Source organism: Ctenopharyngodon idella, chromosome 20 (genome assembly GCF_019924925.1).
Source record: "Ctenopharyngodon idella isolate HZGC_01 chromosome 20, HZGC01, whole genome shotgun sequence".
Taxonomy (NCBI): Eukaryota; Metazoa; Chordata; class Actinopteri; order Cypriniformes; family Xenocyprididae; genus Ctenopharyngodon; species Ctenopharyngodon idella.
The window spans coordinates 20791867-20811537 of NC_067239.1; the positions used below are offsets into that span (position 1 = coordinate 20791867).

General features: G+C 36.5%; 1 protein-coding gene across 4 annotated transcripts in view; it reads right to left on the reverse strand.

The window, feature by feature from the left end:
• Positions 1-5227: 5227 nt before the first annotated feature.
• usta (uronyl 2-sulfotransferase a) overlaps positions 5228-19671 on the reverse strand; it is a 63611-nt gene continuing 49167 nt past the window's right edge. For all 4 annotated transcript variants that reach the window (XM_051875679.1, XM_051875681.1, XM_051875680.1 and 1 more), the window contains 3 exons: positions 10165-10262; positions 7377-7534; positions 5228-7117 (listed from right to left, as the gene is read on the reverse strand). In XM_051875679.1, the coding sequence (XP_051731639.1) occupies positions 6813-7117; positions 7377-7534; positions 10165-10262 (561 nt within the window). In that variant the 3' untranslated portion in view covers positions 5228-6812. The remainder of the gene's footprint in view (positions 7118-7376; positions 7535-10164; positions 10263-19671) is intronic.

Consider the following 19671-nt stretch of genomic DNA (forward strand, 5'->3'; position numbering starts at 1 on the left):
AAAAAAGAAAAGAAATACATTACAAATATTGGCAATAACAATTACAAAGTATCAAATTAGGACAATTCCTTAGTCCAGGCAAGGTCCAGCAGGCCCCAGTCTATTGGATTTGGAGGTCCCCAGATAGTCAAAGAAAGGGTTCCATATCCTGTAAAAAGGTTTGTCCTTCATGGCTGTCAAGAAGGCCTCAAGAGGAATAATATCCAATACTGTACACAGCCATTGATTTAATGTGGGAGGGTCCTCTTCAATCCATCTGCTCAGAATGCATTTCTGAGCCGAATATAGTAAAATGTGGAGGAGGTCTCTATTCTGTGGATCTAAGGGTATCTCATCGCTAAGGCCAAGGATACACATCTTTGCTCCCAACTGCAATGACCGTTTGAAAATTGAGTGTATCTGTGTATCTATAAGATCCCAAAAACGCTGTACATGTGGGCAGCTCCAGGGCAAGGACTTTGGCGAGGAGCTTAAAATCTGCATTTAGGACCGATATAGGCCGGTATGAGGAGCATTCCTCCGGAGGCTTCCCCTTTTTAACAACTAAAGTGATATTCGCCTCCCTCATTGAGGGGGGTAAAACCTCTGCCTCAAATAAATGTAGAATCATTTCATACAACGGGACAGATAGCACGTGATCAAACTTTTAAAAAATTCTGCAATGAGGCCATCGGGACCCAGAGCCTTATTGGGAAAGAGACTGAATGCTGTTCTTAATCTCACTAAGTGTTATTGGTTTGCCTAAGGCTGATCTCTGCAACTCTGAAATTTGAGGTGGAGATAACCTCGCAAAGAACACATTCATGTTGGGTTCCAAATCTGTACAAAATTGTGAAGAGTATAACTTATAAAAGGATTTGAATCTGTTGTTAATTACCTAATTACTTTATTATCAAAATATAATAAAACCATCTGAATCTCTTATACATGATATATTCTGTGACAGAGTCCTACCTCAAATCAGATTGGCCAGATAAGTTTATTTGCAAATTCATACATTCTTTCTTTCATAAAAAATATGAAAACTGACCATCATTGAATGTTGTAATACAACAAAACAGACCGTCATTGAACTCTCATACAGGAACAAAACTGAGATCTCGTAACGAAACAACACTGACTGTCTTTAAAATCTCATAACAGAAGAAAACCGACCATCATTGAAATCTTGTCACAAAACAAAACCAGTTTGAATCATTTCAAACTCGACTGTCATTGAAATCTCATAACGGAATAAAACTGACCATCATTGAGATCTCGCAATTGAACAAAACCAACTATCATTGAGATCTCGTAACCAAACAAAACCAACCATCATAGGAATCTCGTAACGGAACAAAACCAACTGTCATTAAAATCTCATTAGGGAACAAAACCGAGTAGCATTGAAATCTTGCAATGGAAAAAAAATAGCTGTTATTGAAATCTCGTAAAGGAACAAAATTCGTTGTCATTGAAATCTTAGAATGGAACAAAACCGACCATCATTGAAATCTCATAACCGAACAAAACCGACCATCATAGAAATCTCGTAAGGGAACAAAACCAACTGTCATTAAAATCTTGTTAAAGAACATAGCTGACTGTCATTAAAATCGTGTTAGGAAACAAAACCAAGTGGCATTGAAATCTCATAATGGAAAAAAATGGCCATTATTTAAATCTCATAAAGGAACAAATTCAACCACCATTGAAATCTTAGAATGGAAAAAAAAAATCCATTATTGAAATCTCATAACCCAGTAAAACCGACCGTCATTGAAATCTCGTAACGGAACAATCATTGAGCTGCAGAGATTTCTCGGACATCTGCGGACATCTCGGCATGGATGAAAGAATATCACCTGCAGCTCAACCTGGGAAAGATTGAGCTTCTTGTCTTCCCTGCCAGTCCAACTCTACAGCACAATTTCACCATCCAGCTAGGTACATCATCAATTACCCCATCAAATTTGGCCAAAATTCTTGGAGTAATCTTTGATGACCAACTGACCTTCAAAGATCACATTGCAAAGACTGTTCGGTCATGCAGATTTGCACTACATAACATCAGGAAAATCAGGCCTTTTCTAACAGAGCATGCAACACAACTTCTCGTCCAGTCCCTGGTCATTTCTAGGCTTGATTACTGCAATGCGCTTCTGGCTGGACTGCCATCATGCGCAATCAAACCTCTACAAATGATTCAGAACGCTGCAGCACATCTTGTCTTTAATGAGCCCAAAAGAGCCTATGTCACGCTTCTCTTCATCTTTCTGCACTGGCTACCACTTGCTGCTCACATCAAGTTCAAGGCATTGACGCTTGCTTACAGATCTACCACAGGCTCAGCACCCTCCTACTTCCACTCACTTTTACGAGTCTACTTCCCTACCAGAAGCCTGCAATCACTAAAGGAGTGAAGGCTTGTGGTACCATCACAGAGTGGCACAAAATCGCTCTCTATTCGTTCACTGCTCCATGCTGGTGGAACGATCTCCCTGCCTTCATCCGGAATGCAGAATCAGTGGAAATATTCAAAAGACAGCTGAAAACGAATTTCTTTCGTGAGCACTTAACCTCATCTTAAAAAAAAACAAAAAAAAACTATTCTTTCATTTTCTTTAATCCCACCCTATTTTAGCTTTGAGTAATATCTGAAACTTGTATTGTGAGCACTTCTTGTGTCTATTTGCCTCTTCATGATGAATTGCTTGTTGTATTCCTCACTTGTAAGTCGCTTTGGATAAAAGCATCTGCCAAATGAATAAATGTAAACAAATGTTTATTAAGACAATGTACACTGTAAAAAATTTTTTATTACAAATAAATGTTGTTTTTAAAATTCATTATACAGACAGAGTTTTGAGCAGTGCATCACATAGACATCATGAATCAGCATAACCTCAACAATAAACAAAAACCTTTTTTTATGACTTTAGTAGAGTAATATTTGGTATAACAAATGTGTTTTAGAAACACACAACAATCGCAGAAAACAATAATTGCAAAAAACAAAAATTAAAATGCCAAGGGTCAGGAGCCCAACTAAAGCAAACGCTTACCTCCATAACGGTGACTTCAAACTTTATTATTTTCAATAAAACACCTCATTAAGAAGTTTTGTATAAAAGAAATAAAGTCAGACTGTTTGTAATAAGTGAAGATGCTGAGATTTAGAGAGATCTGTTAGTGTTTAATATTCTGTTTCTGTTATCTGAGTTTTGTGAGGTTACCATTGTGCTGAAGAGAAGAGTCTGTGCTTCAGTCAATGATGATCTAAGAAACATTGCAAATATTGCATGTTGCTTTATTTAAAGGCAATAACTGTGTAGTTGTTGATGTAGTGTTATGGTAGTTATGTTATCTCATGCATGTATTATTTTCAACTAATGATTTGTTTCGGACAAAAAAACTGTGCTCCTCTGATCATTTGGGGGTGCAAATCAGGCTTAAAATTTTCAAGTGTGTGGCCAGCCTAAAAGAATATAACCTACCATCTTTAAAATCTCACAAGGGAACTAAAACAGACCATCACTGAAATCTCGTAACAAAACAAAACTGACCATCATTGAAATCTCATAATGGAACAAAGCTTGAAGTCTTGTAAAAGACACATTAACAGTCATTGAAATCTTGTAACCAAATAAAACCAACACTGAAAACCAACCGTCATTAAAATCTTGTAATAAAACAAAACCGAACATCACTGAAATGTCGTAATGGAACAAAACAGACCATCATTGAAATCTCTTAAAGGAAGATAACTGTCATTTAACCCTGACTGCTGTTGAGATCTCCTAAAACAACAAAAGTGACCGTAATTAAAATCTCATAGCAAAATGAAACTGATTGAGATCTCGCAACTCAACAAAACCGACTAACACTAAAATCTTATAAAAGAACAAAATTGATCAGAAAATTAAAAAAAAAAAAAAAAAGAAAGTATCCTAAGCTGACACACAAAGACATCAAGAATCAGCACATGAATCTCAACAAAGGTGACAATCAAAAGTGTCATGCCGCAATGCATGCTGGGAACAACAGTACAAAAATCCCAGCATGCATCACAGCATGAATAAATTCTGCAGCTGAATTGTCCTATTATTTTCTTTTAGTAGCTTTTTGTGATGTCCAGATTTGATCTGATTGTCTGAATATTTTGTCGTCACCATTGTTGAGATTCATACGCTGATTGCTCATATCTGTGTTTGTCATTGTAGTTTACCGTTTTTCTGCTCATGTATCATCTTTTAACTGATTTCTCCAGTACAGTGTGATTTCATGTTGTAGTAAAACAGGGTTTGGTATTTAAAAGTATCAATGGCACAACACAATTATTCCATTCAAACATCTGTGATTTAGGCTGTTTCATGATGATTATAAAACCATCAATAGCTAAAAAGCATCATCTGATTTCATTTCAGCTTTTTTTGATACTGCAAATGTGTTTAACATACACACAATCAGAACAACAGCCAGAGAAAACAAGCATACTATAAGAGTTGAGGCCAACTAATGGAAACACCAATCACCATTATGGTGACTTCAAATGAAACAAACATAAGCATTAAACTTCTGTTAATTCTCAAGAAGAACTTCTGTAGATGAATAACAGAAATAAAGTCAGTCTGGTTAGTAATATGTGAAGCTGTAATGCTGTTTGTGGAGTTGTTGAATCCTCCTCTGCTGAGATTTAATGTCTTCTTTATCTTCAGTTGATTTCATCTAAAGGCTGTGGCTGAAGTCAGTTGAAGCTCTTGTGTTTCTGTTTGTCTTTTTTTTCTGTTCTCCTCTTTCCTTCAGTGATTCTGCTTGTTAATGCTATGATGATTCTATAAATAATATATAAAGATTTTGAAGCTCAGATAATTTATTTCATTTCTGGTTTATTTCTTTCCTCTTGGCTGACATGTGGCATTGCTATGGCCTGCTTGTGGCTCAGATCTGGCAAACAGGAGCGGTCCACCCAAGTGCCATCATTTCACGCCACATGTGGCCCAGATCATCATACCACACGTGACAGACCTAGGCCAGATCTGGGCCGGCACAAAGTTGCTATCTGGTTCTCGAATGAAACACTATGTTTTAAAAAATAGTAATCACCATTATAATCCTTATAGCCTATAAAATAATGTTATTTTAAAAAGAACTTTTAAATGATTGCTATAAAATAAGAATCATTTGTAAGCATGGAATACGAAACATTTTCATACAGCAATTATGAACAAGTCCTACAAACAACAACTGCTGTTAAAATGCTTTTATTTTGAGAGCTTTCCCAGTAAAGGTGCAGTTAATTTGCAATGTTAGCCATTTTCATTCCATTTTGGTATTCAAAACAATAGCCACTGCTGTCCTTAAGTAACCTTTAGGTATCAGATGCTTTAATATTTGCCAGCTGTTAAGATGTCAAAAAACAAAAATATATCTGCTCTGTTTTTTCCTGAGATTCGTACATGGAATGCAATAATCAAAATACTGTACAATAAATTAAACAATATAAAAATCCACATTGAACACAAAACAAGTACATACACAAGTATATACTTAACTGAAAAGTTTAAGAGGAAAATGTTAAATTCTGTGAGAGCTTGTAGCTATAGCATCTATTTATTCATGTATTAATCATTTCACTTTACCAGAGAAATGCTCCAAGAGGCTGACCTGTAATGAAAATAAGTGGACCATTCTTTAATTAGAACACACTACAGGAATAGGTGTTGATCTGCAAAGCAGCATGTTTATGATCTAGAAATGTATATGGGTTTAAAACACAATTTACAAACTCATATTCCCACAAATTTTCACATTCATATTATATATATATATATATATATATATTATATATATATATAAACTTGTTTTCCTATGTGCTGTCTGAACATTGTTTAGATATAACTAGCTGGGTATTGTTTGATATCCCAGTAGCTTTACAGTATACACTGCTGAGCAATACAGACTGTGACAAAATTGTATAGCTGCTTGTACCAGCACCATGTACCAAATGAAACTTAGGAGCCTGATTTTATGCAAATACTGAACACAACAGATGACACACTGTCAAGGTGAATAAAATGTTTAACATCCACATTAAACATTTTAGATAAACAGTGTGCTGCATTTGACATCTTGCAGACATTCAAAAGTGTTTGATTCATTGTACAACCCCTTGCATGTACAATATAATAACAACCTTTCAAAAAGACTAGCACTGAAGTTCTGGCACAGAGTTGCAGCAGGTTTCTAAAACCAGAGGAGGAAGTGAGTGATGAGATGATCAGATCTGATTGGTGTTTTGAGTTGTTTTTTGTGATTACAACTATATCTTGCAGTAATCCTTTTCACTTTGAAGGTTTGGCACTTTGTTGAGATCTTCACTTGCCTCCATTGCATATTCTGAATGTGTTTGCGTGTGAAAGTGTGGGTTGAGTCAGAGTTCACCCAGGTTCCAAGTGAACAAAAGTAAAAATCAGACTTCCACAGCATCTCATTTTGCTATACCACAATTAGTTCTTCCCTCCATTTTGACAATCCAGCAACATCCCCGTAATTCCAATTGCGTATCATCTCACCAGGAAATGACCACAACCAACAGCTCAATTTCATAAACATGAACAAAATCATTTTGTCATAATTGTTAGTTCTTTAAATAACTACTCAGACCCTTTTTTTGCTCCTCTTGAGAGTGTCTTGAAGGGCCGTCCCGTTAAAAACACGGGGATCACTATTACACACCCAATTTTCACCTGGGAATGTTGACTACCTCCTGATTGGACATAGACATCAAGCTTATGAGATATCTGCCATGCCTACACCTCCATGGTTATTACTCAGGGCTGAACCATCCAGATGTTTGCATCCTCTTGTCCCATGTCCTCCTCTTCTTCCTCTTCCTCCTCCTCTTCCAAAGGCTCATGGGTCCTAAGGGCAAGCTCACGGAGGAAGTCAGGTTCATGAGCTAAGTTCTGGGAGGCAGACTTGAGGCCAATTTTCTTCTTGGTAAGATGGAACTGGTCACGAATGAAGTTGTAAAAGTCGTACTCGTACTTCATCCTTTGGTAAAGCACCTGCAGGGCCTCTATAGTCGGCATGTGTTTCTTCACTGTGCCTGTAAGGTTCCCCATCTTCCAGAATGCTGCAGAGAAATCCGATTTACAAAACTATGAGCCACAAAGAAAGCTACAGTATGCAATTCAAAATTGCTAAAAAATAATGTAGCACATCAGTTTAAAGATGAGTTTCAGAAGATTTAAATACTGTTTTGAATTTTCTCCTTACCTTCCCAGGTTTAAAAATGCTCTTTCATTTTTATTTATATTTGCATTAGCAATCATTTTTTAAATTTCTGATTTAATTTCTCACATATGAATTCAAAGTAATTGAATAAAACACACCAGGACTCTTGTAGATGGTTAGGACATCACTAAAGTAGTGAGGTAGGAGTCTCTCCAGCAGGAGCAATACATCCTCCAGCTCTTCCAGAATCCCCACAAGCAGGAAGTTCTCTATAACGTTTTGTTTGGCCCTCTCCAAAGCCCAAACTCCAGGCTCTCTATAGCAGACAAAGAAAAATGACAATTATTTGACATGAAAACATCCAAATATTTCAGTTTGCTTAACTGAAGAGATTCTTTGTGATGCTCATTCTTCTGCAGAACCCACAAAAGAAGATATCTTGAAGAATTTTGGTAACCAAACAGTCTTGGTTCCCATTGACTTCCGTTGTATTTTTTGTCCATACAATGGAAGTCAATGGGAACCGAAACTGTCTGGTTACCAAAATTCTGCAAAATATCTTGTGGGTGAGTTTAACTGCTGAATAGAAATAAAATCTGTATGATTACAAAACAGCTATTTAACTCTATAATCATCACATATAGCAATACACACCCATATGTTTAAAATGAGTTATAAAAACACCAAAAGGCGTAGGTTTGATTTTGACTTTGGTGGGGACAGAAGGAGGAGATAAAAAAAACAAAACTTTATTCATTAGGGTTTTTAGTCTACATGGACAATTAATCAATTCTGTAATGTTATAAATGAAAGGTAATGATGAGAAGGAGGCAGTTTAACAGAGATTTAACTTTACCTTTACTCTGTCGATAGTGCAATTGTCAAGATCTCACATCAGCATCGGAGTACATATATATATATATACAGGTGCTGGTCATATAATTAGAATATCATCAAAAAGTTGATTTATTTCACTAATTCCATTCAAAAAAGTGAAACTTTTATATATATATTTCAAATGTTTATTTCTTTTAATTTTGATGATTATAACTGACAACTAAGGAAAATCCCAAATTCAGTATCTCAGAAAATTAGAATATTGTGAAAAGGTTCAATATTGAAGACACCTGGTGCTACACTCTAATCGGCTAATTAACTCAAAACACCTGCAAAGGCCTTTAAATGGTCTCTCAGTCTAGTTCTGTAGGCTACACAATCATGGGGAAGACTGCTGACTTGACAGTTGTCCAAAAGACGACCATTGACACCTTGCACAAGGAGGGCAAGACACAAAAGGTCATTGCAAAAGAGGTCTGTGTCCAAGCACATTAATAGAGAGGCGAAGGGAAGGAAAAGATGTGGTAGAAAAAAGTGTACAAGCAATAGGGATAACCGCACCCTGGAGAGGATTGTGAAACAAAACCCATTCAAAAATGTGGGGGAGATTCACAAAGAGTGGACTGCAGCTGGAGTCAGTGCTTCAAGAACCACTACGCACAGACGTATGCAAGACATGGGTTTCAGCTGTCGCATTCCTTGTGTCAAGCCACTCTTGAACAACAGACAGCGTCAGAAGCGTCTCGCCTGGGCTAAAGACAAAAAGGACTGGACTGCTGTTGAGTGGTCCAAAGTTATGTTCTCTGATGAAAGTAAATTTTGCATTTCCTTTGGAAATCAGGGTCCCAGAGTCTGGAGGAAGAGAGGAGAGGCACACAATCCACGTTGCTTGAGGTCCAGTGTTTAGTTTCCACAGTCAGTGATGGTTTGGGGTGCCATGTCATCTGCTGGTGTTGGTCCACTGTGTTTTCTGAGGTCCAAGGTCAACGCAGCCGTATACCAGGAAGTTTTAGAGCACTTCATTCCTGCTGCTGACCAACTTTATGGAGATGCAGAGCAACCTGGGCTCTTATAACACCTGAGCAGTGCCACAGACTGATCGACTCCATGCCACGCCGCATTGCTGCAGTAATTCAGGCAAAAGGAGTCCCAACTAAGTATTGAGTGCTGTACATGCTCATACTTTTCATGTTCATACTTTTCACTTGGCCAAGATTTCTAAAAATCCTTTCTTTGTATTGGTCTTAAGTAATATTCTAATTTTCTGAGATACTGAATTTGGGATTTTCCTTGGTTGTCAGTTATAATCATCAAAATTAAAAGAAATAAACATTTGAAATATATCAGTCTGTGTGTAATGAATGAATATAATATACAAGTTTCACTTTTTAAATGGAATTAATAAACTTTTTGATGATATTCTAATTATATGACCAGCACCTGTATAATGTATTGTATATGTAATACCTTATATAATATATAGAGCACTTACTGTGGATTACACAGTGTTTTTTGGGGGTCAGAGCGCTCTTGATGACTCTGACCATCACTTTATTTTAATAACAAAAATGAACTGAACCAATGATAATTCTGAAAGAAAACGTGACCGGGAGTCTACTGTTGCTGTGGAAACTAACACAACTTTCACACGCATCTGACTGACAGATAAACCACATGCTCTTATTTCAGTGTTGTTTTTAATTTTGTGGACATTTGAGCTAACAGTTTGCTTCATACATTCATCTTAACAACATTAAGTTAAAGTTAAAGAGGGTAAACTTTATCATTCAACTGAACTGTGTACATAGGTTGTTTCAAACACTTACCTTACTCTATCCATGCACGCTCTTGAAAGAGCATGGTTTTCTTACATATTTACTTTGACTTCTCTGGGAATGTTAATGCAATGACCCATTCAGATGCATCAAGGATTACAACAGTGGTTACATATAAATATATTTACATTTTTTTAATCAAAATTATTGCAAGGGATAATTCAGTTTTGCTGAATATTGGTAGGGGCATGTCCCTAGCGTCCCTACTAAATTCTACACCCTTGAAAAATACTAACTCATCAACATCAATACCCAAATGATGGGCCATAATTACCTGCACTGAGGGTGTTGTCCACAAAAGTATGGAACAATGTAGAAGAGGCGTGGGTTGGAGCACTCTGGGTAGTTCTCCATGATGCAAACGTTAATGTCCTGCAATGGAGAAATTGGGAAATGTGTCAGACAGACAGAGCTACAGCCAAAAAGAAAGCAGCACATTGAACAAAAAACTGGCAAACGGAGCAAAAACCCAAAATGTGCTTATAATGAACACAAGGGGGCACTACTTACACAAATATTAAAACAAGTAGTCTTTTGAAAGTCATGTGGCGGCACTGACTGTTATCTTTGAATAAACACATCCAAAATACAAACATTCACTTATCTGGATCCAATGCATTAACCACAACAATGTTTTATCACTTTATTTGATCCAAAAGCTATAATTAACTTGGGGAACATTCAGTGGGAAGATATGTAAAGGCAATCCACCCATACTCATATGCACACTTATTTAAAACACACAACAGGAGAGGCCTATGAAAACAATGTATTTTAATTCCATTTTTATCTAGCAAAAAGAAACCAGACAAGGCCTGAGAAGACCAGACTAAAGAAGTCCTGAGATAAAAACAAAACAAAACAAAAACATGCCAATTCTCTCTGTCCCTTGTGTAATTATCAAGACTACAATACATGTGAAGTCCTCTAAGAACAACATGGACAAGAGTAAAAAGATTATATGGAAAAACAGGGGAGAAACGAAAGATGTGGAAGACGACGATATGCAATTTCCTCAAAACAACAATGCAGTCAACGTTGCTATAATGACACTACATTAAATTTGAGAGAACTTATTACATGCTGAAAAGTAGATGGTCAAGATGACATTTCTTGGAAAAGAGGGCAGTTTGTCAAGTTAACAGCCTCGTCTCTAACTCGTGCACAAGAGAGGTTAAGTAAAGACCACATAGCCACGAGGCTCCAGACTCCACGCACTCCTTCCCTTTCATGAGCCCCAGGTGGGGGAATCACATGCAAGCCGTGGGTCTAGAAGAGAAGGGCCCTCATGCTGGCAGGTAGAAAAACATACTCTGAGTTATTTCAGCATTAATCTTTCACAGTAGAATGGCCTTTGCACATGCCAAGTATGAGTCGACATGTGAACATTATTTCTCTGCCTTTCATTAAGCACTAATTCAGGAAATGAAAAGTCCCCTAAAAGTGAAACATGTTTGCAATACATCTTGATCAGTCTGGAAGATTTTATAAATTTACTTTGATCATCTCCATATCCTGATTATTAAAAGCATGAATGTTTTTCAATTATCAGTCACTTTTGAATATTAATGTTTCTGATAGTTTGGCCAGTTTTGTTTGACCCCTCAAAATGGTGGGCGATTTATATAATTAAACTGCAGACTCGATTATTTTGGAAATTTTGCTAATTTCTAAGCTGGTTTTCACTTTGAGAGTTTTTAAATATCAGTCAAATGGCTTTTTTTTTTTTTTTTACTGTCCCCCTCCCATTTTTTCCCTCATTTTAAAGCTGGTTTTCACTTTCAGAGTTTTTTATTGAGTCAACTGGCATTTTTTTTTTTTTTTTTACTGTCCCCCTCCCAAATTCTGTACTTCCACTTTCCACAATACCTCACATTCCAAATATTTGAGTGCTTTCGTTTCGTTTACTCCACTATATTAAAATGGTGGTCAGATTTTAAAATGCAATTTATAAAAATATGTAAAGGATACATTTCACTCCTAAATCAAAGAACTATTATGAACATTTTTCTTTTTTTTTTTTGCGTCACATCAAAACTCATATGTTAGCTTCTCCAAAGTTGCACACCGGTGCATCCTGGGATGATTTTTAAACAGTACTGAACATTAACATACATTGGAAAATGTTACAAATTATTCTCCCTTTAAATTAAGTTAAAACATATTAAATTAATTAAAAGCATAAGCCTTCAGATAAAAAGAAACTTGATAAACATAAATTTAGTCAAGTGTGTCCAAACATTTGACTAGACAAAGGCTTGATTGTCATGATATCTATAGGTATAAGCAATGGAAAAATTACAGTAATTATGCACATCAATGCTTGGACATTATTACCTGTAGATAATATAACATGCACAGCATTCTGGGGAAACTTAATTCGCTTGTGACTATGAACTATGGCAAAAAAAAAAAAAAAAAAGCACTTTGCTGTTTAGCTTGCTTTCACTGATCTATAAACGTGTTCATTTGTTGACAATATCAAGCTGATGCACTGGCGATTCCTTCAAAGCAGTGGAGCTCCAGGAGGGCCAGTTCCTTTAACAATACTCACTCTGTGTGTATCTGAATAGAGTCTAAAAGCCAAGAGCGCATCAATGTCCTTTCATCCGCATCTCCACTCCGTCCCAATGGAGACACATACAACTCTGATGGATATGCACTTTGAACGCACAGATGCTATTGCTGAAAGAAAAACAAGTAATGTCCCATTTGGGCTTCCGTTGACTTTTTGGTGTATAAAAAGGAAACGAGTATTTAAGTTAAGAAAGCCAGATGGTCAAAAGGGCAAATGTCTGCAGAGAACAAATGGAACAGAAATGTCATCCTCTAACAGATCACTAATTACGCAGCAACTTAGAGAACAACATACTCAAGCCCTGAAGAGATAATGATGCCTTAAAGCTGCACCAGACATTTAAAACCGGCAATTAAAAACAAGTTCAATGAGGAGGAAGATGCTGTTTGTTGGAGTGGAGAAAAAAGAGAGTATAAAAAGAAAGAAAGTCTGTTTGGATATATGAAATTACATATAAGAAGTTGCAGCAAATGTCTAGTGTGCTTCTGGCAAACATCCAGAGCAGTAAAACGGGTCAGTCTTTCTCTCTCTAGAAGAACCCACTTCAGCTCAGGTGACACACTTATTTGGCCTTGTGTGCTTGATTCAGTCCCAAAGTGGCCATTTCACTAAGCACCTAGGAACACAGCCATTGCAATTTACCCCTAAACTACCTCCAGATGGACGTCACCACGCAACACGCTCTGCCTCACATGAAAGAAAGCATTTTTCTGTCTGGAAAATGCCACAAAAAGAAGAATGCAAATAATAAATAATACTGGTTACTGCATACATAATGTTTGGCTGCATTAAGAGTCTCCACTGTTTGAGCAAAGCAGAGATTAGATGACAGATGATTTGAGACAAAATGAGATGATAGGATACGATAGGAGAAATGAGAACCTGGATGAGTTCCACTAACGGGGGCAATTTACTTCCTATGCGCGCACACACACACACACACACGGTTCAGCTTTAATGTTTCCAGTCATTAGTAAACATGGGCAGTACTACAGCTTTGAAGGTCTGCCAGCATTTCTCACACAAAAACTTTTTTTTTTGTTTTTTTGTGAGAAATGACCTTACAGAACAACTGAGTTTGTTGGCGCAAGTACATTTAAGATTCATCAAAAGTGACAGTAAAGATTTCTATTTCAAATAAATGCTGTTTTGAACTTTCTATTTATCAAACATATTTCTATTAATCAAAATATTAAGCAGCACAACAGTTTTCAACATTGATAATAATAATGTTGAGCACCAAATCAGCATAATAGAATGATTTCTGAAGGATCATGTGACATTAAAGACTGGAGTAATGATGCTGAAAATTCTGCTTTGCCATCACAGGAATAAATTACATTTTAAAATATATTAAAATAGAAAACAGTTATTTTAAATTGTAATAATATTTCAAAATGTCACTGTTTTTACTGTAAAATGCAGTTTTGTGAAGCATAAGAGACTTCTTTCAAAAACATTAAAAAAAATCTTAAACCCCAAACTGTTTCAAAGGTATTATACATTTTCATATTTTAAGCATAAGACTTGAGATAAAAAGTTTTTTTTTTTTTTTTTTTTTTAAATTCATGATAAATGTTGCCAAGTGTGCCTAAGCGTATACTAGTATATCTTTTTTTCTCCGTATCTGAGTTTTTTCACACCAGAGGACCATCTGAGACAAAACTTGGCCACTGAAGCTACCTAGCAGAACATACTCACATACTGTATACACACTTTAAGGCCCGGTTTCAGAGACAGGGCTTAGATTAAGCCAGGATTAGGCCTTAATTCAATTAGGACATTTAAGTAGCTTTTATAAATGTGCCTTAGAAAAAAACATTACTGGTGTGCATTTTTAGTCAAAACAATAACGCTGACATATTTTAAGATATATCAGTGCAAGTTTCTTCCAGTTAAAAAAGCTCAAACGTGCATTTTATTCTGGGACTTGCTTAAGCCTTGTCTGTGAAACAGGAGAATGTGTTGAAAGGAAACCAGCTTGTAAAATTTCAGTCACACCAGGTGAGAAAGTCCTACCCCTCTCCTTGTCCTTGTGAGCATGGCCATTCCTCTGTCTAACACACACTTTATAAAATCACTTCACATGCTTCAAACATATGGGACGACTCTGCAATATTCAATTATCTTCCAGCGTCCAGTTGTAATACAAATGTCAGGGTTTTTCCTACATTGAAACTTTTTTGGCGGCCGCCAAAACAAATTTTTGTCCCGCCAAAGCCTTATTTGATCAGTTATTGAGAGTTGTTTATTAGTGATGCAGATGACTGCTGCGTTTGTGATAGGGAGCATGTTAACTGACGGAGAGAATGAGCAGAGAGCTCCTCCCTCGTGCGCACGAACTCTCTCGGTCTTCAAACTAAGCGCTGAATTTGCTCTCTCTCCCTCGCACAGAATAATCTAAATCAACGGGCACGGCGCTAAAAGTTCGGAAGACCGAATCCATGTTTCACATGGTGCATTCGGAGAATTTTTTTCCTGAATATCCGCTGGCTGTGAATAGTGCTCAAAAGAACGTTACTTCATCTTCTCTGACAGGCGTCCCGCACATGCAACTGACATAAACCACAATTTCAATAAATGAAAAAATATCCTATCCAGTGATGAAGTGTTTTCCAATCGTTTGCGATGTCCTAATAACAGCCGCGATTCACATGCAACGCGTCCACGTCCACTAATGTCCGATTCGCGACATAACTCATTTGAACAGATTCATTTTAATGAATCGTGAAAACAACTGATCTGTCCAACACTGAACCCACGAGACGTCACTGTCTGAATTGATGTACAAGTATAACAAATCAATTACTCAGAACAACTCTGAAATGAGAATGTGAACTTAAGTGTGCTTACCCCAAGAGTGGTTAGTAAGATTTAGACTTAATTATCCACAGTATTTTCAGGTTATTTCTATGACAATGTGTAGTAAATTAGGCCTACCTATAAAATCAGTTAGTTTAGACTAGAGTGAGGTGAAACCAGAACAAAGCTAGGTGCATTCAATTGTATATAGTAGAAAATTAGATTATTAGTTAAATTAACTTTTTAATGCTACTTTTTTAATACTGATTATTAATTATTATTATTATTATTATTATTATTATATCAGGTCTAGCAAAGAAGCATCTTGTCTTACAAAGCTATAAAATCAGATTTTTTTTGCAAAGAAGGCAAGAAAGAATTACAGTGAGAGTGGCAGGTAATTTATTGTCAGTATTGGCCTCGCAGATCACATGGGTAGGGTACTTTTTACTGTTTGTGTGGATGACCATGTCTGACAGCCACCACCGAAGACCATTTTTGACCCAGGAAAAACCCTGAATGTGTTGGTGTTGGTGAAATTATGTGTCTGACGTTGAGTGTGTGTGGGGGTGCACATCCATGCAGACTGCGGGGGAATTCCCAAGTACGTCACAGATTATAATAATTAAATTAAATTCAAAAGGAAAGATCAAAAATGAAACTTCAATAGCATACCATCTGAAGGCTCATTCCTGACAAAGGGCCCAGCTATTACAGACACATAAATTAAGCAAACTGATATGTTTAGTGTGAGATAGATCACAAGCCACAGTAATCCTAAACTATAAAAAAAGAGATGTGGTTAACCAAGCCTCCAGGAGGAGAGAGGATCTTAAGAAAAGGTTATGTTCTATATGGTGAAGGTCTTATTATATTTATTGTAGTCTCTCATTAGCTAAGATTAAATTCCTATCATAAGAGAACTACTACTGTCATGTGTGTTCCTTTAAGATTACAAAAGATTACAAAAATGATTATACTAAAATGGTAATGGTAGAAGATATTTGTTAATTATTGTTAGAAATGTAGTGTGATATGGATTTAATATTATTCAAAGTGAGCTAGCAACACTTTTAATCTATAAAGCAATTAAAAACTGTCCATTAGTATTCCCATTCATTTTAAAGTCTTTGTTCTTTGTTCAACTTTGTTCTTCGAACCACATAACTTTTTGAGTCAATAACCTGCGCTGCAAAATTAGATTTTTTTTTTAACTAATGACTATTATTTATATATATATATAATATATATATATAAAAATTTTATTGAATACACAAGCACTCAAATGTTTGGCATCATGTTTTAATGTTTTTAAAACAAGTATCTTATGCTCACCAAGACTGCATTTATTTGATCACAAATAAATACATACAGGTGCATCTCAATAAATTAGAATATCATGAAAAAGTTTTTTTTTTTTCTCCTGTAATTTAATTCAAAAAGTAAAACTTAAATATATTTTAGATTTATTAGACATAAAGTAAAATATTTCCAGACTTTTTTGTTTTCATTTTGATGATTACAGCTTGCTGCTCATCAAATTCCAAAAATCAGTATCTCAAATTATTAGAATATTTAATTTCAAGTTCTATTAAATTACCATTCTCAGTGTATAAATACTGGGTTTAGGTCAGTAATCCCAACAGCAGTCATGGGGAAGTCTGCTGACTTGACAGTTGTCCAGAAGACGATCATCAAGACCCTCTACAATGAGGGTAAGCCACAGAGGGTCATTGCTGAAAGAGCTGGCTGTTCGCAGAGTGCTGTGCCAAAGCATATTCATGGAAAGTTGACTGGAAGGAAAAAGTGTGGTAGGAAAAGGTGTACAAGTGAAAGGAATGACCGCAGGCTTGAGAAGATTGTCAGGCGAAGCAGATTTAAGAATTAGGAGAGCTTCAAAAGGAGTGGACTGAAGCTGGAGTCAGTGCATCAAGAGCCACCGCACACAGATGTCTTCAGGAAATGGGCTACAACTGTCACATTCCATGTACCAAGCCACTTCTGAACCAAAGACAACGTCAGAAGCGTCTTACCTGGGCTAAGGAGAAAAAGAACTGGACTGTTGCTCAGTGGTCCAAGGTCCTCTTTTCAGATGAAATTAAATTTTGCATTTCATTTGGAAATCAAGGTCCCAGAGTCTGGGGGAAGAGTGGAGAGGCACAGAAACCATGTTGCTTGAAGTCCAGTGTGAAATTTCCACAGTCAGTGATGATTTGGGCTGCCATGTCATCTGCTGGTGTTGGTCCACTGTGTTTTCTGAAGTCCACAGTCAACGCAGCCATCTACCAGGAAATTTTAGAGCACTTCATGCTTCCTTCTGCTGACAAGCTTTATGGAGATTCTGATTTCATTTTCCAGCAGGATTTGGCAACTGCCCACACTGCCAAAGGTACCAAAAGCTGGTTCAATGACCATGGTGTTACTGTGCTTGACTGGCCATCAAACTCACCAGACCTAAACCCCATAGAGAATCTATGGGGTATTGTCAAGAGGAAGATGAGAGACACCAGACCCAACAATGCAGATGACCTGAAGGCCGCTATCAAATCAACCTGGGCTTCCATTACACCTGAGCAGTGCCACAGGCTGATTGCCTCCATGCCACGCCGCATTGATGCAGTAATTCATGTAAAAGGAGGCCCAACCAAGTATTGAGTGCATAGAAATGAATATACTTTTCAGAAGCCTGACATTTCTGTTTAAAATATCCTTTTTTTATTGATCTTATGAAGTATTCTAATTTATTGAGAGTGAATTGGTGGGTTTTTGTTAAATGTGAGACAAAATCATCACAATTAAAAGAACCAAAGACTTAAAGTACTTCAGTCTGTGTGCATTGAATTTATTTAATACAAGAGTTGCACAATTTGAGTTGAATTACTGAAATAAATGAACTTTTCCACGACATTCTAATTTATTGAGATGCACCTGTATATTATGAAATATCGCAATTTAAAAAAACTTCTATTTGTAGATATTTTAAAGACTAATTTAGTCATGTGATAGCAAAGCAAAGTCTTCAGTGTCACATTACAATTATATTCAAATAAAATGGAAATTCTTGTAAATGGTTCAGATGACATTACAAATATGATAAAACCGTATCTCAGTTCACTGGAAGGAAATCAGCATCCAGGTATTTAGGTGTTGTTTTTGTTAAAAAAAGTAGTTCAAACTTGTTGAGAACTATTTCTCAACTATGAGTTGTCAACATTTGAAAAGGATCATACAATTTTTATTTCATCACGTCTTGATTACTGTAATGCGATGTTCACCTGTCTCAGCTAATCTTGTTTGTATAAGTTGGCTTTTACTTAGCCTATGTTGTTAATGTGTTAGTATGTTATTGTGTTATCTTGTTTTATCCATTGTGAACTGAACCTACAGTACTAACTGAACCATACTAACCTGCCAAATCTTGACCCCTTCTCAGTAAAAAATATTCATAGATTAATCTCATTACACCAGGCACAAGATGAGTTAACAGGGAAAGTGGCCTGGACTGAATTAACTAGTCCCAGTTAATGTTCCAGATTAATATGTGTCTGGGAAACTGGCCATTTATGTTTTATGAAAAACAGATATGAGCCATAATTCTGTCACAATCCTTAGTCGACTGATGTAATTCTTCAAGCAATGCCAAGTTTTCAAGAGATTGTCTTGAGTTTCAGCATTCATGTCGTTTTTTTTTTCCGAATCAGAGATTAGAGCATTTAGCAATGCAAGTGACTAAAAAAAGCAAGCATGACTAATCAATTCCTGAACATTCTGCTCACATTGTCTGAGCTAATTTCCAAACATACAGCCAGACTCCTGCACCCGCTCTCACAAACATATTACACTGTGCAACAAATTCATTCCCAAGGGGAAGTAAAGTCCCAAAGTCAAGTCACTCGATGGTCATGCATGCTGCAATTTTCTATGTAAACTGTGCATGTAAGTACAACTTCTATCTGTTTGAATAGGTAAATTACTAGTCTTATTGTATGTAGCTCTGTTGCAGTACACTAAACTACAGTAAGCCCTTCATATAACTATTCAGATGTTTATGTTTGAACCTGTGCTCACTTCACTAAGTACTGCTGCATCCCTATAGGAACCAGAACAGACATGACTGAAACACAAGAGAAAGACAGCAAGAAAAATAAGTGTTGATGCACAAGATCAAAAAAGAGCATGTGAATGTGTGTTTAATGGGACTGAGTTTCTGTGCCTAATTGGGTGTTTCTTTAACTACGAAAGGTGGGTACGAAGCTCAAGGGGTTAATTTGACCACAAACAGTAGATATACACGCATTTATTTTTTGTCTTTTTTTGCCCTGAATGAACAAGTGACATTTCCACCACACTGCAAATGCAGTATTTTAAAACTCTGAATAAATAGTGACCATTGATAACACC